We start from the raw sequence: 22,278 nt of genomic DNA, 5'->3' as shown, positions 1-22,278 counted from the left end.
AACCCTTTCCTCTGTTGGTTCCTGTGCCAGCTACTGGTGTTAAGAGGCAGACTGTCCCTGGATGAGGAGGCTGCATTCATCTCCCACAAAATCGTTTTTTCCATAGCCTACAGCGGTGGATGCTCCATTGTCTCCCTTATTACTGTGATATTATAATTTGACTGTGTTTTGTGCTTATTGTGCTACTGTGTGTAGAGCGCTTTGTGTTTCCGCTAAACTGTACGGTTCTTTCGGAAGTGGACACTCTGCCTCGGGAGAAGGGGAATACAGTAGATGTCCCAAGGCAGAGTGTCCACTCCCGAAAGAACCGTACAGTTTAGTGCTTAGTCGTTTAGTTGTGTCCGACTCTTCGTGACCCCCTGGACCAGAGCACACCAGGCACTCCTGTCTTCCACTCCTTCCCGCAGTTTGGTCAAACTCATGCTGGTAGCTTCGAGAACAGTCTCCAGCCATCTCGTCCTCTGTCGTCCCCTTCTCCTTGTGCTCTCCATCTTTCCCAACATCAGGGTCTTCTTCAGGAAGTCTTCTCTTCTCATGAGGGGGCCAAAATATTGGAGCCTCAGCTTCAGGATCTGTCCTTCCAGTGAGCACTCAGGGCTGATTTCCCTAAGAATGGAGAGGTTTGATCTTCTTGCAGTCCATGGGACTCTCAAGAGTCTCCTCCAGCACCAGAATTCAAAAGCATCCATTCTTCGGCGATCAGCCTTCTTTATGGTCCAGCTCTCACTTCTATACATCACTATTGGGAAAACCAGAGCTTTAACTATACAGACCTTTGTTGGCAAGGTGATACAATACAGTAAATACGGTACTATATTCCCGGGGAATGACATATCTGTTTTTGCGCATGCGCTGAAGACCAGCGAGCCGGAAAGTTACGCATGCGCGGCGACTACAACCTGAGATTTGTACGCGCCTGTCATGGGCTGGGGCGAATGCGCATGTGCCTTATCCATCCGGGAATCTCGGAGATGGGTATTCCATAGGGGAGAGCCGCGCTGCCCACGCAGGCGCAGGAAAAACCTTATGCTTCGGTAAAGTGAACGGGAACCGCCAGAAACGCGCATGCGCCAAGAGAAGCAGAGCCGCGAGTGCGCGTGCGCGTGCCGAAGTGAACAGCGGAGCTTGGGCAGCCGAGAGAGCAGCTGCGCCGCCGCCGCCAGTGCGGGGAGCGTCGCGCGCATGCGCGTTGGGCGGGCTGGCGGCGGAGGGGAATTACAATGGAAGATGAGGAGGTCGCCGAGAGCTGGGAGGAAGCGGCCGACAGCGGGGTGAGCCCGAGCCCGGACCGGGGGCGGCGGGGGAGGCCGCCAACAGCGGGGGGGCCGCGGGAAGAGCGACTGGGCTCGGCCTCTCATGGCTGGCGGTGAGGCGCCTTGGGCTCCGCGGCGCCTGCTAGGCCTCTTAAAGGGGCCGCGCCCCATTTCCCCCGGACCACGTGCTCCCTGCGCGGACCCCCCACCGCACCCCCCCTCAAGCTCTCCGAAGGGGCGGTCTAAGGGAGCTGCCGAGGAGGTGTCCCGGGGCTCCGATCTCCGCGTGTGGGGGGGGGACCTTCCCCCTCCCGTTCCTCTTTTGCAAGGAGGGGCGCGATTTGGGGCTGGGACGCCTCCCCTGCGTGACCCACCCGAAAGAGGGGTGGCTGGCCCTTCAGGGTGAAAAGGCTCAGCTGCCTCTCCCCGCATTCGCCCTGCTCGTTGGGGCCGAGGGAAGAGGGGACCCCCGGCCTCGGAGGGGCTGCAGGTGGCCCCGCGTCGCCCCTCGAACAACAGAGGGAGACGCCTTGGGCCGGACCAGGCTCTTTCGCTTGCTGGCCCAGCTGGGACTCCCCTCCTGGGGCTGCAAGGGGCAGCTCCACGTCTCTGGGGATCTTCTACATGCAAAGCGGGGGCTCCCCCGTGGAGCCAAGGCCCAGCCCCTGGTGAGTGCTCTGCTTCCTTGCAGCCAGGTTTGTGGAGGAGAAGGTTGCCAGTGCTTGGCCTCCAGAGCCTGGGAGCAGCCTTGCTGAGCACCGTGGGCTTATCTCCGAGTAAACAATGTGTAGTGGGATTGTGCTGCTAGTGATGGTTGCATGATGCCTCATTTGGAGGCAAGTGAAGGCTTAGGATTAGTAAGTGACTTTGAGAATATTTCCAGGAAGCTCTGCCCTCAGACACCACCAAGGCAGGGATCTCAATACAGTGGTACCTCGGGTTACAGACGCTTCCGGTTACAGACTCCGCTTACCCAGAAATAGTACCTCGGGTTAAGAACTTTGCTTCAGGATGAGAACAGAAATTGTGCTCTGGCGGCAGCAGCAGGCCCCAGGTTACCTCAGGTTAAGAACAGTTTCAGGTTAAGAACGGACCTCCAGAACGAATTAAGTTCTTAACCCAAGGTACCACTGTAATAGAGACAAGGAGTGTAGAGAGGGAGGGTCGTTGTATGGCCTGGATTTGAGAGGCTGTCTGCGTTGCATGTGTTGAAATGGACACAGCAGGAGCTTGTAGGCTCCAGATCCCTTAACCACAGAGCAGCCTGGAGTTGGTCAACTTGCTTCCTATCAGCAGACTCTGAGCAGGCCCCTCTTCCCTGGAAGAGCTTTTCCTGGAAGAATCCCAGGAATTTCTTAAGTGTCCAACCAGTAGACAGCAGGTCTGCTCACCCAGGTTCTAGCCATTGGTCAGCAATGTAGACCCGGTTAAACACAGTTGTCACTCTTTTCTTGGTTCCCACTGGTGCTGCATGCAGTGCCTTTGGACCATTCATTTGCCCAAGAGGTAGTGACAACTGAGATCTGTTTTGGTTTTGCCTCTGGCAGCCCTGAGTACCTTGTCAGAGGCTACAGCAAAGGTCTATCACAGTTTTGCCCTCCGCCTTCCAGGCAGAGAGTTTTAGAATTCCCTGGTTTTGAATGGGGTAACTGTGCCCCTGAAGGACCAGGTGCGCAGCCTGGGAGTCATTTTGGACTCACAGCTGTCCATACAGGTCAAATCTGTGTCCAGGGCAGCTGTTTACCAGCTCCATCTGGTACGTAGGCTGAGACCCTATCTGCCTGCGGACTGTCTCGCCAGGGTGGTGCATGCTCTGGTTATCTCCCGCTTGGACTACTGCAATGCACTCTACGTGGGGCTACCTTTGAAGGTGACTCGGAAACTACAACTAATCCAGAATGTGGCAGCTAGACTGGTGACTGGGGGCGGCCGCCGAGACCATATAACACCGGTCTTGAAAGACCTACACTGGCTCCCAGTACGTTTCCGAGCACAATTCAAAGTGTTGGTGCTGACCTTTAAAGCCCTAAACGGCCTCGGTCCAGTATACCTGAAGGAGCGTCTCCACTCCCATCATTCTGCCCGGACGCTGAGGTCCAGCGCCGAGGGCCTTCTGGCGGTTCCCTCATTGCGAGAAGCCAAGTTACAGGGAACCAGGCAGAGGGCCTTCTCAGTAGTGGCTCCCGCCCTGTGGAACGCCCTTCCAGCAGATGTCAAAGCGATAAACAACTACCTGACATTCAGAAGACATCTTAAGGCAGCCCTGTTCAGGGAAGTTTTTAACGTGTGATATTTTACTGTATTTTTGGTTTCTATGGAAGCCGCCCAGAGTGGCTGGGGAGGCCTAGCCAGATGGGCGGGGTATAAATAATAAATTATTATTATTATTATTATTATTATTATTAGAATAATAATAATAATAGCAATGTTATTATTTATATGCTGCCTATTGGACTGGGTTGCCCCAGCCACTCTGGTCGGTTTCCAGCAAAATAGAAAAACACAAGAAAACATCAAACATTAAGAACTTCCCTTAGATGTCTGCTAAATGTCATATGTTGTTTATATGTTTGACATCAGGTGCGGAGGGCATTCCACACACGGTTGCCACTACCAAGAAGGCCACTTCACTTCTCGCAGTGAGGGGACTGCCAGAAGAGCCTCAGAGCTGGATCTCAATATGCAGGCTGAATGTTGGGGGTGGATAAAGGGCTAAGGCCATTTAGGGCTGTAAAGCTCAGCACCAACAGTTTGAATTGTGCTTGGAAACATGCTGTGAGCCAATGTAGATCCTTTAGGACTGGTGTTATATGATCCTGGCTGCTGCTACTGGTCACTAGTCTAGATGCCGCATTCTGGATTAGTTGTAGTTTTTGAGTCATCTTCAAAGGTAGTGCACTGCACTGATCCAAGCAGAAGATAATCAGAGCATGAACTCTGACAAGATAGCGGGCAGGCAGGTAGTCTCAGCTAGCATACCAGATGGAACTTGTAGCCATCCTGGACACAGAATTAACTTTCACCTGGTCCTTTAAGGGCACAGTTAGCCCATTCAGGATCAGGGAGCCCCCACACCTGCCTGCCTCCTGTCCCCTAGAAACAGTACTTCTGACTTGTCAGGATTCAACCTCAATCCGTTAACTGCCTTGAGATGCTCACACAGGACATTCATCACCTTCACTGGTTCCGATTTAAATGAGAGGTGAAGCTGAGTATCATCCACATACTGGTGAACATCCTGCCCAAACCATATAGATGTCCCAGCAGCTTCATATAGATGCTAAAAAGCATGGGGGAGAGGATGGAGCCCTGAGACACCCTACAAGTGAGTGCCCAAGGGTCCAAACAGTCACCCCCACACCACTGGAGCTGTTCTGTGACTACCCAGGAATGGAAAATTTGGAATGGGGTGATAGTTGGCCATAATGGCCGAGTCCAAAGATGGTTTTTTAAGAAGTGGTTTAATAACCACTAAGGGGGTCCAGGAAGACTCCTTCACAGAGGGAAGCATTCACCACTTCATGGAGCTCATTGCCCAGCCCAGCCTGGCTTGCTTTCATGAGCTAAGATGGGCAAGAGTCAAGGAGACGAGTGGTTGACTTCACTCATCCAAGCAGCCTGCCCACATCCTCCAATTGACCTCCAGATTTGAGTGTGGCCTTGGTGGCTGGCCATATGTGTGTGTGAGGGTGCCAGGGCATATCATTGTTCAGTCTTGCACCCTGTCTTCTGGGTGGCAGAGACCTGAAGGCCTGCGTGCTGCCCTTTGTCTTGGGGTGCTGCCTGGTCTTCCTCGGGAGTCGATTTCCTCCATCTCTGCCTCTCCAACCTCCAGGCATTTCCCTTGTTTTTATAGTATCCAGCACCTTGGAGCAGCTGATAGGGCTGTGGGCCAGGCTTGCTGAGAGATGGCACTGTGCTGTTTTGCATATTTAAATTGCGGGCGGGAAGCCGTTGAGGAAATGCGGGTGGTTTCTGTCTGTCGAATTTGGCGAGAAGGGGTGAAGCCTTCACTACAGTTTTCAGGGTGGTAGATTTGGAGAGCTCCCACAGAATACACGCCTTGTTCTGCCATCTGGCTAGCATCCTGGCAACCCCCCTTGGCTCAGAAAGAAGAACTGTTGCTATGTGTGGTTCAGCTCCTGCGGGACAGACAAGCAGCCACTTTCTTCCAGGGCCCCCCCAGAGCTGGCCCTGCAGCACCCACACTTCCTCAGCCTTTCTGAAGAGGTGGAGGGAAGAGAAGAGCTTTTGGAGGGAAGAGAAGAGCTTTTGGCAAGTGAGCAACTGAGGAGTGGGAGTTGTGGGTTATCCCCCACCCACCCACATACTGCCTGGTCGTTGTTTGGAAGAGGCTTAAAAACAGGCTTGTGAGAAGCTTCTGAGAAAGCCAGGACAGATAAGGGCCTTTTTTACTCCTCGATTAATGCCAGCCGCTGAATCAGGGGGCTGTTCTGCGCAGTGGGGTGATAGTTTTGTGCTCTTTTTGTGGGCTGCCTGGAGGCACTTGTTTGGCCAGCTGGGGTGGGATGGCTGGACCAGGAAGTTATCCCCCCATCACTCCTGTGTTCTGACTGAGCAGCGCTGTTGTTCAAATGTGGGCTTTGTGGCTTCCTTTTGGGGAGAGAGGCCAGGGGCCACCTGCACCCGTGCTTCAGTGTCTGTTCACACTCTGGCTGCCTCTTTCGCAATGGAGAGGCTCTAATTTAATAGCTCTGTTTAACAGAACTTGTCTCCTAGTCCAAAGTCTGGTGGATGAGTTAATTTTTGAACCATAAAGAGTTAGCACATGGCACGGTGAGGGGTTTCCCCTCCTCCAAGCAATCCAGGACAGGTGTTCTGATCCTTGTAGGAGGAGGTGGGTATCTTTTTAAGGGGTACCCCCTACAAGCAGGATTGTTCCAGTTGGGTTGTTGCGAGGGGCCCTTGTGGGTCTCCAGGTTTGCTTGGGGGAGTCTCCCCTCCCCCTGATGATTTTTTTAACTGGAGGTGCTCACTCTCTGCTTTGGGCCCAAGACAGCTAGCACCCACCCACCCCACCCACCGGTTTCCTTGTGGGTCTGCCCGGAGGGTACAGACACCCAGGTGATGCATTTGCCGTGTGCCACACTTGCACCCTGGGGTGTTTGCTGCACCCATAAAAATAGACCTATCTGTCAGCTGCTTCATTTGGCCAGGCTGAAAGTCGGACACTAATTTTAACCCACTTTCTGCGCAGCTTGGTGGCCAAGCGCCCGCCTAGAGCGGTTGGCAGGAATAGTTACAGGCAGATCTGATGTCAGGACAGAGCCTGGCAAAGGGGAGGCTCTGCCCTTCCTCCACAATCCTCATGTACCGTTTTTTGTCCCGTCCCCCCCCCCCGGATAGGGAACATCTGTGGCCCTCCAGATAATCATCGGATGCCCACTCCTATCCTCCTCCCTGACATAAGAGCATAAGAAGAGCACTGTAGGTGGATCAGGCCAATTGCTCATTTAGTCCAGCATCTTGTTTTTACATTGGCGAAGCAGGTGCCCACTAGGAAAATCCCTCAACCAGGATTCGAGCACCAGAGCATTCTCTTCTCCATGAATTTGCCTGATCCTCTTCCAAACCCATCCAAGTTAGTGACTACAGTGGTTCCTCGCAAGAAAAGAATCCGTTCCGCGAGTCTTTTCGTCTTGCGAAGCAAGCCCATTAGCGGATTAGCGCTATTAGCAGCTTAGCGGATCAGCTGATTAGCGGCTTAGCGGATCAGCTGATAAGCGGCTTAGCGGATCAGCTGATAAGCGGCTTAGCGGATCAGTGGCTTAGAGGATCAGCTGTTAAGTGGCTTAGTGGATCAGCTGATAAGCGGCTTAGCGGCTTAGAAAAAGGGGGGGGGGGAAACACGCAGGAACTCGCAAGACATTTTTGTCTTGCGAAGCAAGCCCATAGGAAATTCGTTTTGCGAAGCACCTCCAAAACGGAAAACCCTTTCGTTTAGCGGGTTTTCCGTCTTGCGAGGCCTTGCGGGGCACCACTGTATCTCTCCCTCCTGTGGAAGTGACTTCCAGACTTTAATTATGCAAAGAGGCTGGACCCAGTTGATCTTTGCGATGCCACAGGAGCATCTTCAAGTTCCCCCGGGAGCAACAGGGCAGCCACAGAGGGTTCACCCTGGCTCGGGGAGGCCAATGGGGACCCCCCCTTCACTTGTGACTCTGAAATGCACTACGTGAGATTTGAACCCTGCCCCGTTTTGTTGCCTTGCAGGAAATAGACAGGCGGCTAGAAAAAAAGCTGAAGATCACCCAGAAGGAAAGGTGAGCACGCTTCATCCTCTGGGCTTGGCTATTGCTGGGACCTTGTGGGGGTCAGTGGAGAGATGGGGTTGTGTTTCACTTCCTTCAAAAGGAGGGTTGTCTAAGGAATAAGAGCTGCCCAAAGCATCTGCTTGCAGGTCGGTAGTGCCTTCAGTTTCCGCTGATTCCGGAGAGGCCACTTCTGGCCGCTAGGTCGCTTTGGAGGGAAGGAAAGTGCTGAGTGTGTCTCTGAATGCTGAACAGGGAAAACATAGAATCATTGGGTTGGAAGGCACCACAAAGGTTATCTAGTCCAAACCCCCTGCAATGCAGGAACCCACATTTTGCCCATTGTGGAGTCCAGGGCTGCTGCTCCTTGACTGTTTCTTGCAGGAGTGTTGGTGTTTGCGGGAAGGGGAATAGAAACTTCTGCAGCGGGAGTGGTAGAGGAACACAGAGCGGGGAGGCCTGGTGGGTTTTATTGCATGCTGACGGTTCCTTGACTATAAACATCATCTGAGGTGTGTTTTCTGTAACTTGTGCTTTGCATGTGTCTGTTTTTGGCCAGGTGAGGGTTCTCAGCCCCTTTGCAAAGAGCTGGACCCCTTATTCCCCCCTCCGCTCTCTCCCTCTCAACAGCAGGAAATCCAAGTCCCCGCCTAAAGTGCCCATTGTGATCCAGGACGACAGCCTTCCCTCAGGGCCGCCTCCGCAGATCCGGATCTTAAAGAGGCCTACAAGCAACGGGGTGCTCAGCAACCCCAACTCTGCCAGCCGGCCAGCCCTCCCAGTGAAGACGTTGGCACAGAGGGAGGCCGAATACGCCGAAGCCCGGAAGCGGATCCTGGGCAGCGCCAGCCCAGAGGAGGAGCAGGACAAGCCCATCCTCGACAGGTGCAGGGCTGCAGCAGCAACGGCGGGGCCCTGATCTCCTACCGCAAGAGGCCCAGACAAGCTGGAGTTCCCCGTCTGGGGCAAGGCCCCGGTGGGACTGGGGCTCAGGAGGAGGTGGGGGCACATTGGCTGGCCCCCTTTTTTGCCTTGAGCTGAGCTCTTTGGCCCCAGCAAGCAGGCATGTGTCATGTGCTAGCCAGAAATGGGGACCCACCAGGGGCTCAGCTGTTGTCCTGTTCCAGCTGCTTGTGTTGTGAGAGAGAAATAAGCTCTTGGGGTGCCCCCTCTGCCCCCCCAAGTGCAGCAGGCAGTGGTGGAGGAAGGGGGTGCGCCCCGCACCAGGTGTCATCACTGATTGGGAGGGTGGCAAAATGAGTTTTCTTTAAAAAGGGGGTGTTCACGAAACTTTAGGAGTGACGTGGTGGCTTAGGCACCTGCAGGTTCCGCGTGGCCTGAAATGTCAGTGTGGGACTTGCGTCTGCCTGCTGCCTCTCCCTCAGGTGCCCTGCAGCTGAGGGGGAAGCGGTGGAGAGGCTTGTCCTGCCCCCACGGGCAGCTCGCCCTGCCCCCAGGCACCCGAGCGGCTAGCAGCAGGCTTAGTTTGACAGTCCCAAGCCAGCCCTACTGGGGACAGATGAGGAGCCTAGATTGTGCCTGCTCTCCTTTCTAGCCAGAAGGTGGGAGGTTGCGTCCCCTGAACCCAGCCCCCTCAGAAAGGGAACTGTCCTGAGCCCGTGGCGCCCCCCCCCAGGGGAATTGCCTGTTTCATGTTGCCTGCAGACCCCTTGCTTGGCCATGCTGGGCGTCCCCTCTGTGTGAGTCTCTGGAGCGCTGTGCCGCGTTGCCGTCCTCTTAAGGCTGCCTCCCTGCTCTTTCTCTTGACAGGCCCACAAGAATCTCCCAGCCGGAGGAGGCCCGGCAGCCCAGCAATGTGATCCGGCAGCCACTGGGCCCCGACGGCTCGCAGGGCTTCAAGCAGCGCAGATAGGAATGGCCGTCCGGCTGACTTGGCGGCACTCGAGCGGGCACCTCCCCCACCCTGGGCTGTGTGGTGGCGGCAGTGGACACACGAACCTGAGCAGGGGGAAACTACCCGGGTGACTTGCACTGTGATCTCCTCCTCCTCCCCCCCCCCTTTGCTCTGCCTCCTGTGCCCTTCTGCCCCTGGCACTGTGACCCCCGCCTGCCGCTTCCCCCACTGGGATTGGCATACTGAGGGGGCGGGGGCACGGCAGGGCAGGCTCCTCCGGGTTGCTGGGCTTGCCCACACAGCCACGCCTGCCAAAGCCAGCACCAGCAATAATAGTAATAATAAACGTTCGCGTCTCCGGGCGGGATGGCAGAAGGGCCGGGCGGCATTCTGCTTCTGGGAATGTGCATGTCTGTCCAGGTTGCTTGAGGAGCGAGGAGCTAGGCTCGGCGGGAGGCGTGTACAGAACTGCATTGGTTTGCTTTCTGGGAACCGGAGGGGAAGAAGCCAGTGACGAAGGGGCGGGTGTGCTCGCGGTTTGGCTTGTTTATCTCAGAAGCGGGAGTTGGCATAGTTCGAAGAGAAGCGAAATGGATTTTGAGGCGCTTCAGATAGTAGTGGGGAGAGGTTTTCGCGTGCCCGGCTTCCCCGATCCGCTGCTGCTGCTGCGAAGCAGATGGAAAGGGCTCTCAGCCGTCTGCGTGGTGGGCTTTGGCGAGGCCTCTGGCTTGGGGTGACTCGTCTTGGCCTGGAGGGTGGAGGGGCCGTGGCCAGTGCCTCCCTCAACTGCTTGTGCTGCTTCCAGGCGCAGGGTGGGCAGGTGCTTTTTGCCACTGGGGTGATGAGCTTCCCCGGCCTTAGACTAGTTTAGTTTCCCTGCTGCTGTCCTCTGCTGAGGCCATGAAAAGGGAAACGGGGAAGCCCCCTGGCCCAGCGGTGCTTGTGCTGGCCGGAGTCGGAAGCCGTGGCAGGCGAGCTGTGAGCCGTGGGCCAGGATCGTGGCCTTGTTGCTCCAGGTGTGCTTCCGGTCCTGTCCCGGGTCAGTTTGCCACCAGGGGGCAAAGGAGCTGGGCACAAGCCAAAGCTGCCATGCGGGGCAGGGAATGGAATGGATTGCCTCCCGTTGCAAAGTGGGAGGGCGTCGAGCTCAGCTGCTGCACGTCTTGCTGGGTGCAGAAATGTGTTTTCAGATGCCGCCGAGTAAGACTCAGGACGGCAAGCAGCTTCTTCTGTCTTGCTTTTCTAACTCAGACAGAATCAGCTGGGTTTTCCTCAAGCAACAAGAAGCCCCTGGTTGGGCCCAATCCACCTGAGGCCCTGGCGTGTAGCCAGCAGCTCCATGCTGACCCAGGTCTGCTGCGTTGTAGGTGCTCCTGAGGGCCGAAGCGGTTGGGCCTCCCCCGTCCTCTCTAGTAGCCATATTGGGGAGGGGCTCCCCCAGCAACCCCTCTCTGAGTGACTGTGGGCCTGCTTGCTTCACTGTGTTTCCAGAGTCTGCCTTTCTCTCTCTCTTTCTCTCTCTCTCTTTTTTGGTTTTACTGTCTGGTTTTGGAGGATGTCCTGGGTGGGATAGTGGGGTAGGCGGGAGCTGCTTTGACTGGTTTTGGGCCAAGTGCCCAGCGCACTGCAGCGATGCCTCCTCTTGTGCTGGAACGGAAGCAGAACTTTTGCCTACTTTGGGAAGGGGTGGGAGTTGTGGGGGAAAGGTGTCTTGTTTGTACATCAACCCAAGACATGTACAAAAATATTGCAGAATAAATAACTGGTCAAAAGAGTAATAATAACAATAAAACTACCTGTGTATAAAAAGTGAAAGACACGATGGACCATTGCTGTGTTGAATTTGCTCCCTTCCTCCATTTGGTTCCTCCAGTGGCATCCTTCAGCCTCATGGGCTGCTCTGCGCCGCTTTGCCCAAGCACTGGCAGCAAGATAGTTTCCTCCTTGTCCTCCTCAGAAGCGCTGGGCCTTGGAAGAGTTTGACATTTCTGCAGGACCTGACCCTTGGATGGCTTTTGTAACATGGCCCTGACGCTTCCTTTCCGGGTGTAGCAAGGGAGGTGGGAGAGAAAAAGTTATCCCTCCTGCCCAATAGTAGGAATATGTGAGCAATAACTGCCTGGCATCACCATGACTTTCCTTAACTCTGCTTTGGGATTGGTTGCCTTGCGGGAAGTGCCGTCTTTCGCTGCTGCTGCTGCTCCACCCAACTGCTCTTCTATGGCTGCCTCCTTTCTTCCACTTAGGATTAAGTCTCCCCCATCTCCCCTGGAGCTGTACTTACCTTCTTGCAAGTTGCTCCTAGGAGGAGGGCCCAAACCCCACCAAGAAGAAAGGCGGTTACTGCTGTGCCACCAGCTGCACCATGGTCAAAAGGGGGGGGTGCTTCCATCCTGCAGGCAGGGAGGTGGGACCCTTTTCACTGCCTGCCATTGGGGGGCTTCTCTGGCATGGACAATGGGGCTACGGTCTTGTCCAGGAATCAGTGTTGGAATAAGTTGAAGGCCCTCTTCGGGGTGGGGTGGGGTGTGTGTGTGTGTGTGTGTGTGTGTGTGTGTGTGTGTTAGAAAGGGGGGGCACTTCTTAGGGTGTGTGCATGTGTTCCCACATGGCAAGCAAAGAGGCTTCACGAGCCTACAGCCATCCTACATATGCAGACAAAACATTTTATAAATGTATTTTAAATAAATGTGTTAACTTTTAAGTATGTGGCCTCATTTATTCTTATTTCCTCTTGGTGCGCTTGCATGCATTTCCCAGGCATAGAATGATCAAATTGTAGAGTTGGAAGGGGACCCCAGGGCTCACCTAAACCAACACCTTGCAATGCAGGAATCTCAACTAAAACATCCACCCAGTCCCTGATTGAAGACCTCTTCTTCCTGCTATTTATGCAGAATCTCCTTTCTTGTAACTTTGAAGCCATTGGTTTGGGTTCTAGCCTCCGGAGCAGGAGAAAACAAGCTTGTTGTGTCCCTCTTCTATGTTCCCTTTTAGTCTCCTCTTTTCCCAGCTAAACATACCCATTTCTCTCAACCATTTCTCGTAAGGCTTGGTTTCCAGAACCTTGACCATCTTGGTTACCCTCTTTCTTTACATGTTCCAGTTAGTCAATAGCCTTCCTAAACTGCAGTGGCCAGAACTAGACACAGGTCTCCAGGTGTGGTCTAACCAAGGCAGAATAGTGTGGTCCTTGATCTGAACGCTGCACCTCTGTTAATGCAGCCTAGAATCAAATTGGGTTTGGGGGTGGGGGTGGGGGGGTTGTCTGCTCCTTTGACGTGGGCCAGCTTTTATGAAGATGCTCTCCTGTAGGACTGAAGGGCAGCGTTGGGGGGGGGGGTTTGCTTCTGGTTGCAAAACAGTATGGAGGACGGGGCGGGGGAGGAGACAGAAGTCTACCTGGGCTATGTTGGCAAAAGGTGGGGGTGGGGATTCCCCTACATTAGGCAACCTGCATTAGGATTTATGGGGAATGGATCTTCCGCATACCAGATCCTGGAGTCACCCAGTGGAAAAAGCACTGCTGCCTTCCTGCCTATTCCAGACGTCTTTGAATGGCCACTCCGCTTGCTGGATCGCTACTCTCTATCTCTCGAGCAGGCCTTTTCCGAACCTTTTCCAGATCCAAAAATGTCATTTTGCAGGCGGAAGCAAGACGTTCTGCGCTGGGTGTTCAAAGTTCTGACACTCTTATTTTCCAAGTCATTTGATAAGAATCAGCTAGGGGGACGCTCGCCCTGCTCCAGCATCGGGTGCGACCCCACTGCCCGCCGGTCCCTCGTTCCTGCTCAGTTGCAGCCGGGTCAAGCCCCCGCTCCCCACCCATAGCTGTCCACTTTTCCCTTTTCTCGCGAGGAATCCTATTCGGAATAAAGGAATTTCCCTTAAAAAAAGGGAAACGCTGACAGCTATGTCCCCACCAGATGAACTGGATTTTCTGTTGCCCCGCCGTGCAATGCTCTCTCTCTCTCTCTCTCCCCCTCCCCCTTTTGTGTCCCTTCTAGCCCTATGCTTCCACCATGGAGAAACAAAACATTTCCCACCCCGCCCGCGTAGATATAAGAAAGTGTAGAGTGGCCCTCCCCAATTCCTGGATTCGGAGTCCTTAGCGCGGAAGAAGGCTGGGGTCCCACGTTTCCGGTGGCCTACTGCGCAGGTGGGGAGACGGCGCTTCAGTGCCGTGGATTTCGCCTGCTTTCCATCGGGCAGCCCCTCGGAACCACAACGTTAAAAAGGCTCGAAGAACCCGGAAGCTTCCACTGAAATCTAAGCGAGCACCGCTCTACTTTTTCGCAAGTCTATGCGCCCTCCTCAGCCTGACGGCGGGAGGCGAGGGCCATTCCCCGAGCTAAGGGAGGCGAAGCAGAGGCCGCGGAGCCAGAAAGGCCTTTGAGGGGACACCGCTGCCTTGGCCGGCGAGACTTTATTTCGCTGCCGCCTTCGCCTTCGACACAAGAGGCAGGAAGTCTTGGAGCCGGAACAGCCCCCCGCCGCAGGAAGTGACGCAAAAGAAGGGTGACGGAAGCTTCCGGTTCGCGCGCGTCGGCGCATGCGCCTCCGTGGGCGGAGAGGCGCCGCGTTTCCGGGTTCCGTGGAGTAGGCGGTCGAGATGGCGGAGGGCGAGGAGTACGAGTCGGTGCTGTGCGTCAAGCCGGAGGTCCACGTCTACCGAGTGCCGCCGCGCGCCTCTAACCGGGGCTACAGGTGAGCCGGGGAGCCCCGGGGCATGTGCAGAGTGCCCTCCTTTCCCCGCCTCGGACTCTCTCCCCTCCCCCCACTTTCAAACCAATGGTGTCCCTGCGGGTTAGGGCTCAAGGCCCAGTTCGGGCTGCTGGGGAGTCTGGAGGGGCGTACAGTGGTACCACCATCTTAAAAGGGGAGTTTTGAAAGGGTGGCAGCGAAGGAGGAACATGGCAGGGGTGTTGTTGTTTTTTGGATAAGGGTGCTTAGTAAAGGTAAAGGGACCCCTGACCATTAGGTCCAGTCATGGCTGACTCTGGGGTTGCGGCGCTCATCTCGCTTTATTGGCCGAGGGAGCCGGCGTACAGCTTCTGGGTCATGTGGCCAGCAGGACTAAGCCGCTTCTGGCGAACCAGAGCAGCACATGGAAACACCGTTTACCTTCCCGCCAGAGCGGTACCTATTTATCTACTTGCACTTTGACGTGCTTTCGAACTGCTAGGTTGGCAGGAGCAAGGACCGAGCAACGGGAGCTCACCCCGTCGCGGGGATTCGAACTGCCGGCCTTCTGATCGCCAAGTGGTTTAACCCACAGCGCCTAGCCTACTCCTTTAACAAACATGGCATGAAAGAGAAATTTGCTCTGAAGCACAATGTGTTTGCGTGTGTTGCAGCTGCGAGTTTTCTGCACTGCAAAAAGAGGGGAGGGGTTGGGAAGCTGGTGTTCTGGGGGCCCCTTCCAATGCTTTTGATTCTGTTGGGTGACTTTTAGCCCTGAACAGCGGCGCTGTCTTCTCTCCCTGGTGCTAGAGCTGCGGAGTGGCAGCTGGACCAGCCAGCGTGGAGCGGGCGCATGCGCATAACAGCCAAAGGGAACGTGGCCTACATCAAGTTGGAGGACAAGAACTCAGGTAATGGGGAGTGAGGCGTCGGAGGGAGGAAGCTTTTCCCAGCCCAGAACTCGGTTTAGGGTTTCCTGCTACAGGCCTTAGTTAAGTCTCATGCAAAAGGAGACACAGTGATTGTGGTTCAGGGGCAATCCTTTTTAGCCAGGTTGATTGTCCATAGGATGCCAGAATTGGGTTCTTTTATGGGTCTGTCAAGCTACCCTGAATCCCAGCCCTCACTGCCACACCCGAAGGGGAGCAATTGCAGGGTGTGGAAGTGTGCTAATCTTGGGAAAACTCTACATTCATGGTGGTGGTGGTGAACCCTAGCAAGCTTCCCCTGACTTGCTTGCAGTGCCCAGGAGTCCAGTAGTCAATTTTCCGGAAGGCAGAAAGGGCACATCTTAAACTGTAGAGTCCTCCCCCCCACCCAACTTATTTGTGAACTTTCCAATTCAAAGAATTTTGAAGGACACGAATGAGAGCTGATTCAGAATATTTGCATCAATGTCACACACCCATTGCGTTGGGGGGGGGTCACTTTCAGTGAACCAAAATGCACAAGTATGAAGAGAAGTAACACAATCTGCTAACTATGGGATGTACTCATGGCACCCAAAGTATCTTTGATCGGGTGGGAGGGAGAAGCTGAACAGCTGGTTTCATATCCTCACTTTCCCCCCTTCCAGGAGAACTTTTTGCCCAGGCTCCTGTGGACCAGTTCCCCAGCATTACTGTGGAAGGTGTGACGGATTCCAGCCGATACTTTGTTATCCGCATTGAGGACGGGAACGGTATGGAGGCGGAGGTTCGGATCGTGTCCTAGGCACGCAGGGCAGCGGGAATCAGTTCCCCACTTGTGCATCCCCTGGAATGATCCTAAGGCAGCCCCTGCAAGCCCCCCTTCCTCTTTCCCTTAAAACCCAAAGCTTCCTTCTTGCAGCAAGCTGGGATTTGCCAGGACTTGGGGGGCCTTTGGGAAGAGGACCCTATGCGCCCATTTCCTCAGCATGCTCTTTTTCTGGCCCTCCTGGTGCCGGCACAGCTTGCCTCCCCCAGGGCTTTTTGGTCACCCCCCCCCACTCTGCCCTCAGATCTCTTCCTGCTTCCTGCTTTTTGCCTTGTTTGGGTTGGCTAACAGTGGGCTGCTAGTCGGGTCCAACGATAGGAGAGGGCACTGTCCTTGCACCTGCCATGGTGTGTGTGAGGCCCTTTTGCTTTGGTGTGGTTTTGTCCCTGGGAAGTTGGCTTCAGTCCTTGGTGCCAGTGAGGCCCCATGTGGGCCTTTTGCCTCTGCCCAGCTTGCTGTCACAGCCACTCCTGGTGCCACTGAGCTGCCCCTCTTGTAGGTGCTGCCCTTCCTCTGCTCCCAGGACTGCCTGGCTCCCTCTGCACTCTGTGGGCAGCCGGGCCTCTCGGCACTTCCTTGGTGTGCCACAATGAAAGCTCTGCTGCCGACAGAATGAGCATGGCTTTTCTTGCAGGGCGCCGGGCCTTCATTGGAGTCGGCTTTGTTGACCGAGGTGATGCCTTCGACTTCAACGTCGCTCTGCAGGACCATTTCAAGTGAGCATCTGCCTCCCGCTTTGCAGAGTGCCTGGGTGTCCAGACCTTCCCCAGCCCAGGGGGAGCGGGTGGAGTCTTTGCAACACCGGGTGGAGCCTTGGAAGAGCAAGGCGCCTTTCCATGCAAGCCGAGCTAATTCTTCTGAGCTGGTGCAAGCTACCTTTTGCCTCCTGGGGTTCCTTCGAATGCCCCTTCCTAGCTCTGCTGATGCAAAACGAAACAAAAACCTCAACCCCTCCCCCTGTGAAAGCAGCACTGTGAGAAGTGAAGGAAAGAAAGAAAGAAAGTGGGGTTTGGGGCAGCTGCCGATTGCAGGTGGGGGCAGATTCTGTCATGACTTGCAGTCCCCTTTCGCTCTCTGTAGCCCTGGTGTCTGCATTGCTGAAGGAGCCTGCATTCTGGTAAACCCCTGACAAATTGGAGGATTTCAGCAGGCAAGCCAAGGGAACCAGGGAGGGGGCTGATTCTGGGGATGGAAGCAGGGGGGGAACTTGTAGAGGAGCAGCAGCTGGAAGGAGTTTTCCCCCTGCAACTCTCCATCTACCCAGGCTGGGGGGCGGGCGGGCGGGCGGGATGGATGGATGGATATCCAAGATAGATGAGGGTTGCAGGGGAAAAGCAGCAATGACTCCCTGCAGACTCCCCTCCCACCAATTGAAATCAAACACAGGGTTTCGGGTGCTGCCTTTGTGGCTGCGACAGATTTCTTCTGAAAGAGAAGGTGCTTGCTTTCATGGGCTTGGGTGCTGAGTGCAACATAGCCACTTTCCCTACACCGCCCGCTGCCAGCACCTTATGCTTTTTGCTCTGCTGCCTCGTGACACCCCACCCCAATTTATTCTCTCAACAGGTGGGTCAAACAGCAGAGTGAGCTGGCCAAGCAGGCCCTGAATCCAGACCAGGGCCCCAAACTGGACCTGGGCTTTAAGGAAGGGCAGACAATCAAGCTCAACATTGCGGTGAGGAGGAGGGACCTCTCTGGGCTTGTCCGGCTGTGGCAGAGGGGGTGGGGGATGGGCTGCGGAAAAGGAGTCAGAAAGCAAATGCTAACAAGTGGCTCAAATCAGCAAGTCAAGCCATGGGTTACCAAGGGACACCATCCAGGGTTGATAGCCTGTAGGACCTGGAAGAAAGTTCCTTTCTGACCCCAAATGGTGGGAACTAATCCAATCCAATCCTCGAGGGACGCGGGTGGTGCTGTGGGTTAAACCACAGAGCCTAGGGCTTGCCGATCAGAAGGTCGACAGTTCGAATCCCCGCGACAGAGTGAGCTCCTGTTCCTCGGTCCCTGCTCCTGCCAACCTAGCAGTTTGAAAGCACGTCAAAGTGCAAGTAGATAAATAGGTACCGCTCCAGCGGGAAGGTAAACGGCATTTCCGTGCGCTGTTCTGGTTCGCCAGAAGCGGCTTAGTCATGCTGGCCACATGACCCGGAAGCTGTACGCCGGCTCCCTCGGCCAATAAAGCGAGATGAGCGCCGCAACCCCAGAGTCGGTCACGACTGGACTTAATAGTCAGGGGTCCCTTTACCTTTACCCTAATCTGATCATCAGCAGATTATACTCTCCCTCATCCCAAAGGGATTTCTTTTGAGACATAGACACACAAACACGCCCCAGCATCATACCCGTGTGCCCTGTTTCTGCCTCTATATCACTTGACCACATGATAATGGCTTTTTAGAAACGAACAACACTATACAAGGTCAAAGGTGGGGGGGGAGTCTTGTGTCTTGCGCAGGTGTGTCCACTGTGTTGTCAGTGTGGCAAGGAGATGAGACAAAGGCAATTACTCAAAGTCATCTCAGCCCAGGCCTGGCTAGAGCGGCAGGTTGCTTGCAGATGGACGAGGCCTTCCCCTCCTTTCAGCTGGGATTGCTACCCATGCAGAGACGCAGCTGTGGGCTGGGGAATGCCCTTCGCCCTTTGAGTGACTGACCATGCAGTTCAATCTCCTTTCAGAACGTGAAGAAGAAGGACGGCTCCTCCTCGGCCAGCAGGCCCCGAGCAACAGGCTCTGGGGGCTCCAGCCTCATCCCACCCCCTCCTGGAGGAAAGGCCTCCCTGACCGGGGAGCAGCTTCCGTCTGCTGTAGAGGCAGGTCTGTGTTTCCTGCTGATCTCACTCTCAAAGTGGAAAGTCCCTTATGGCAGTGCACAGCCGTCCTACTTCAGAGCTAGCTTTCCCCAAGCCAGGCTTGCTTGTGGTTATCGGCAGGTGATTTCCCAGCCTTGCGTCGCTGGACTCTTAAGTTTTTCTCGGGGCAGGCAAGCTTCAGAGCAGAGGAGGCTGCTCAGGTTAAACTCCACACCCCGCCAGCATTGTCTCAGCTGCCTGCCTTTATGGGGTCTTCCTCTCCACCAGGTCCCAGGGGCTCCTAAAGCTCCTAAAGGACTGGCCAGGAAGGGGCTGTGAAATATAAACCCAAGTGACGAACGGTTATCTCTCCCTCCCTGTATCCTGTTTATCAGCAGACGTCTCCATCCCGTGGCCGCCTCCGCAGGCTTCAAATTCAACAGCAGAAGCAGCTGCAGACATCTGGGGAGACTTCACCAAAGCTTCTGGGTGAGAGTCACATGTGGGTTGCAGAAGTTGAAATGTGTCCCCTTCCACCCACCCCACCTTTTATCCGGAAAACTCCCTAATCTGACGCACCTGAAAGAGCGTCTCCACCTCCATCGTTCCACCCGGACACTAAGGTCCAGCACTGAGGGCCTTCCCTCGCTCCGAGAAGCCAAGTTACAGGGAACCAGGCAGAGGGCCTTCTCGGTAGTGGCACCCGCCCTGTGGAACACCCTCCCACTAGATGTCAAAGAGAAAAATAAGTACCAAACTTTTAGAAGACATCTGAAGGCAGCCCTGTTTAGGGGAGCTTTTAATGTTTTATAGGTTATTGTATTTTAGTGTTCTGTTGGAAGCCGCCCAGATGGGCGGGGTATAAATAATTTATTTTTATTATTATTATTATTATTATTATCATCATCATCATCATCATCTGTTGATGGGACCCGAGGAGTGTCAGGTTCATGACGTTCAAGTCCCAGTGGTGGGGAGATCCTCTTATTCAAAGGGTAGGTCTGCATTCTTGGTGAAGCAGTGAAACTCCCTTGTCCCCTCATGCCATCCACTATGTGGTGGCCAGAGGTTACGTCCAGATGTTCAGGGGGAAGGGACCCTCCAGATGTTCAGGGGGAAGGGGGGGGAAGGGACCCTCCCAGTGCAGTGCAGGCCCTGGGCCCCTGCAGATCCACTCCTTGCTGAAGGGGGCGCCTCTTCTTTCTCCTTCTAGGTCTGCCTCCGGTCAGGCTCAGCAGAGCTCCACCAGCTGGGTCCAGTTCTGAGCTGAGCATCTTGTGCTTCTCTGGTCGGGGGTGAAGGCCACGGAAGGACCCTTGTGGACCAAAGAGGAAGCTACTTTGCCCTCGTGGTGCATCATGAGATCCCAGTCCTGGATGTGTTTGGATGTTTGCTTGGGGCATTTTAGGGGATAGGGAAGGTAGGGGTCAGCTGGGGCTGTGCAGATCCTCTTCCTCCTCCCTCCACCTCCATCTACCCCCTCAGCACTTGGGGTCCCTGAAAGGGGAGGGAGTTTTTCCTGGGTTCAGATCACAGCTTAAGAACCTGGAATCCTGGAGTGGGGAAGAGGGAGACAGCTGTCCAGAAAGAAAGAGGCTCCTTCCTGTCTCTTGCCTTTTTTCCTGTCTTGTGTGGTGTCAGCGGTGTTTCTTTGATATGCTTGCCTCGCCTCGTCCGCTTTCTAGCTTGGAGGGATATTGCGGCGCAGCTGCCCCAGGAAACACACACTCTGTACGCGGGCAAAGGCGGCTTCCCTTGCAGGAGGTGACTGGCAGTGCCCTGCCTTCACAGCCTACCTTGCAAATTTGAAATGGGCTTACCTGTTGCACATCTCCCTCTCGGAATTTCCAGGGTGCCCCGATTCTGTCATGTTGCTCGGCCTCTGATGGCTGTGGTGGAGGTAGCAATGCTGGGAATGAGAGAAGAGTCATCAGCTTGCTGCAGAGGCTGTGAGCAATGATGCCACGTCGATGTCCTTTGAGGGCGGGTGTCCCTGGCTCTGCTTTGCCTTGTGAAGTGCCTTCTCTTTTTCCTTCTCTCTCCTCTGCTAAAACTGCCCTTTTAAGCAGCAAGAGCAGTGGAACTTCTGACATTCCATATTGGTGTGACTTTTAATGTGCGCACACAAAACAAATTACCCTTTTACTTTCAGAGAGACCCTGGGTTTTTCTCCTATCGCAGGTGCCTCAGACATTGTGAAGGACAAAAACTGCCCTCTGGGCCGTCTTACGGAACCGGGTTTTAATTCTCTTTTGAAATATAGATCTTTGTATTCACTCCTATTTATTCTAAGACAAAGGCCTTTTACAGAACATTTTCTTACTATGAAACTCCATGAAGTTTTTGCTGCCTTCTGTTATTTTTGAGCTGGTTCCTTATTAAAAATGTATATGTATTTATCTGTATAAAAGCCTTTATTTGTCTTTGGGAAAGGGGCTGGGGAAGCAGAAATGGACCCAGGTGGGGGAGTGAAAATGCCAAAAGATTTAGTAAATACAGTGTCTCAGTGAGATTCACATGTTGGGTGGCTCGGGGTAGGTTCCCAACAGGGGTAGGTTTAGGACATCTTCCTAAACCTGAGGGTGGTGCCCAATGTTGGACCCATTGAATTTAATAGATGTGGCTGTTTTAGTGGGGCTCCTCTGATTAGGACTTCCATTCCTATTGTGTATGTTTGTTTTTTGAGGATTGGCACTCTGTTCATGCCCAGAGGTACAGTTCTGTTGCTCCCTAGGTTCCTTGGCTGGCATTTGTGACTGTGAGCACAGAACCTTTTCCAGCCAAAAAAAACAGCCCCAGAACCCCAAAAAGCAGTATTATTTTGGGGGGTGCAAGCTGGGATTTTCCCCTCTCAAGCCAAATGTTGAGTCCTGCTTGTCTTTCAGGGACAGGGAAACCCGCAGTGCTGCTTGGCTTTGAATCCCCCCCCACTGCGTTGCAAATATCTGGTGCTGGGTAGTGCTCCAGGCCTCAAACAAGCTTCTAGCTATTGATGACCCAGGGAGGGGCTGCCTCCCAAAGGCCCCATAACCCTTTCTCTTTTCCTGACATATCAGGCCTGGCTTACAGAGCCGCTTCCAGTATTTGCAAAGTCCTGGTGGGAGGCTGCGGCTGTGTCCTGGTTGGGGGGTCACTGAGACATGCGAGAAAAGCTTTCCTTTCGGGAAGAAGGCAGCGCTCAGCCGCCCCACAGGGCGGCCGTAATTCCCGGAGACTTAAGCAGCTTATTCTGGTGCTGCCTGGGTTTTCCCCGGGTGCAACCGGAGCCCTTGCCACGCGCCTTGGCCTGGAACAACAAGAGGAGGAGGAGGAGGAAGCAGTGTTCTTGGGCCGGCCAAGGGCGCCACCAGAAACCCGCCCTCCTCCACCGCTGCCCGGCGCCATAGTAACGCTGCTGTGGTTTGAGAAGGCAGCTGATCGCCCAGCAGAGCCACCTGTGCCAGGTGAGGGGCTGGCTTGGCGATGGGGGGCAGCCCTGTCCTGGGGCACTGGGAGGTCAGGGTCCAGGGCTGATGCTCTGCTGGGCGGGGAAGGCCCTGCACTCCACACATGCCCCGAGGCACTGCACAACAGCCTCCCGTCCACCCCCTTCTGGCTCCAGAAGCACAGTGTCCGGACGGAGCTTTCGCAGTTACCCCTTTGCCCACACCGGGCAAGTTGAGAGCAAACGAATTTGCGTCTTTGAATT

At 54.7% G+C, this 22,278-nt stretch overlaps 3 protein-coding genes across 5 annotated transcripts in view; all 3 read left to right on the top strand.

Annotated features, from left to right (window-relative positions):
- The first annotated feature begins 1,093 nt into the window (after window positions 1–1,093).
- Window positions 1,094–12,084, top strand: SZRD1 (SUZ RNA binding domain containing 1). The gene is made up of 4 exons (XM_081871431.1): window positions 1,094–1,271; window positions 7,488–7,537; window positions 8,156–8,410; window positions 9,296–12,084. The coding sequence occupies exons 1-4, from the start codon at window positions 1,221–1,223 to the stop codon at window positions 9,396–9,398; spliced, it is 459 nt and encodes a 152-aa protein (XP_081727557.1). The 5' UTR covers window positions 1,094–1,220; the 3' UTR covers window positions 9,399–12,084.
- A 1,809-nt stretch (window positions 12,085–13,893) lies between these two features.
- Window positions 13,894–20,990, top strand: NECAP2 (NECAP endocytosis associated 2). 3 transcript variants are annotated; one of them, XM_081870497.1, is made up of 8 exons: window positions 13,894–14,087; window positions 14,874–14,974; window positions 15,640–15,744; window positions 16,435–16,516; window positions 17,367–17,475; window positions 18,477–18,615; window positions 18,986–19,079; window positions 19,804–20,990. In XM_081870497.1, the coding sequence occupies exons 1-8, from the start codon at window positions 13,993–13,995 to the stop codon at window positions 19,853–19,855; spliced, it is 777 nt and encodes a 258-aa protein (XP_081726623.1). In that variant the 5' UTR covers window positions 13,894–13,992; the 3' UTR covers window positions 19,856–20,990. The 3 variants fall into 3 exon arrangements, with proteins under 3 accessions (XP_081726623.1, XP_081726624.1, XP_081726625.1); XM_081870498.1 differs by having other exon boundaries at window positions 13,928–14,087; window positions 18,989–19,079; XM_081870499.1 differs by having other exon boundaries at window positions 13,937–14,087; window positions 14,836–14,974.
- Window positions 20,991–21,924: 934 nt separating this feature from the next.
- Window positions 21,925–22,278, top strand: part of CROCC (ciliary rootlet coiled-coil, rootletin) — a 72,765-nt gene continuing 72,411 nt past the window's right edge. Inside the window, exon 1 of the mRNA XM_081870656.1 lies at window positions 21,925–22,033. The gene's annotated coding sequence lies outside the window, so the exon portion shown is untranslated. The remainder of the gene's footprint in view (window positions 22,034–22,278) is intronic.

The sequence above is a fragment of the Podarcis erhardii genome (genome assembly GCF_964252035.2).
Source record: "Podarcis erhardii genome assembly, chromosome: 7".
Lineage (NCBI taxonomy): Eukaryota > Metazoa > Chordata > Lepidosauria > Squamata > Lacertidae > Podarcis > Podarcis erhardii.
This window is presented reverse-complemented; position numbering and strand designations above follow the sequence as displayed.

Coding starts and splice junctions, on each gene's coding strand:
- SZRD1 (XM_081871431.1), top strand. CDS start 1,221: ATGGAAGATGAGGAGGTCGCCGAGAGCTGGGAGGAAGCGGCCGACAGC. Junction 7,538..8,155: donor AAGATCACCCAGAAGGAAAG/GTGAGCACGCTT, acceptor CCCTCTCAACAG/CAGGAAATCCAAGTCCCCGC. Junction 8,411..9,295: donor GACAAGCCCATCCTCGACAG/GTGCAGGGCTGC, acceptor TTCTCTTGACAG/GCCCACAAGAATCTCCCAGC.
- NECAP2 (XM_081870497.1), top strand. CDS start 13,993: ATGGCGGAGGGCGAGGAGTACGAGTCGGTGCTGTGCGTCAAGCCGGAG. Junction 14,088..14,873: donor GCCTCTAACCGGGGCTACAG/GTGAGCCGGGGA, acceptor CCCTGGTGCTAG/AGCTGCGGAGTGGCAGCTGG. Junction 19,080..19,803: donor GACTTCACCAAAGCTTCTGG/GTGAGAGTCACA, acceptor TTCTCCTTCTAG/GTCTGCCTCCGGTCAGGCTC.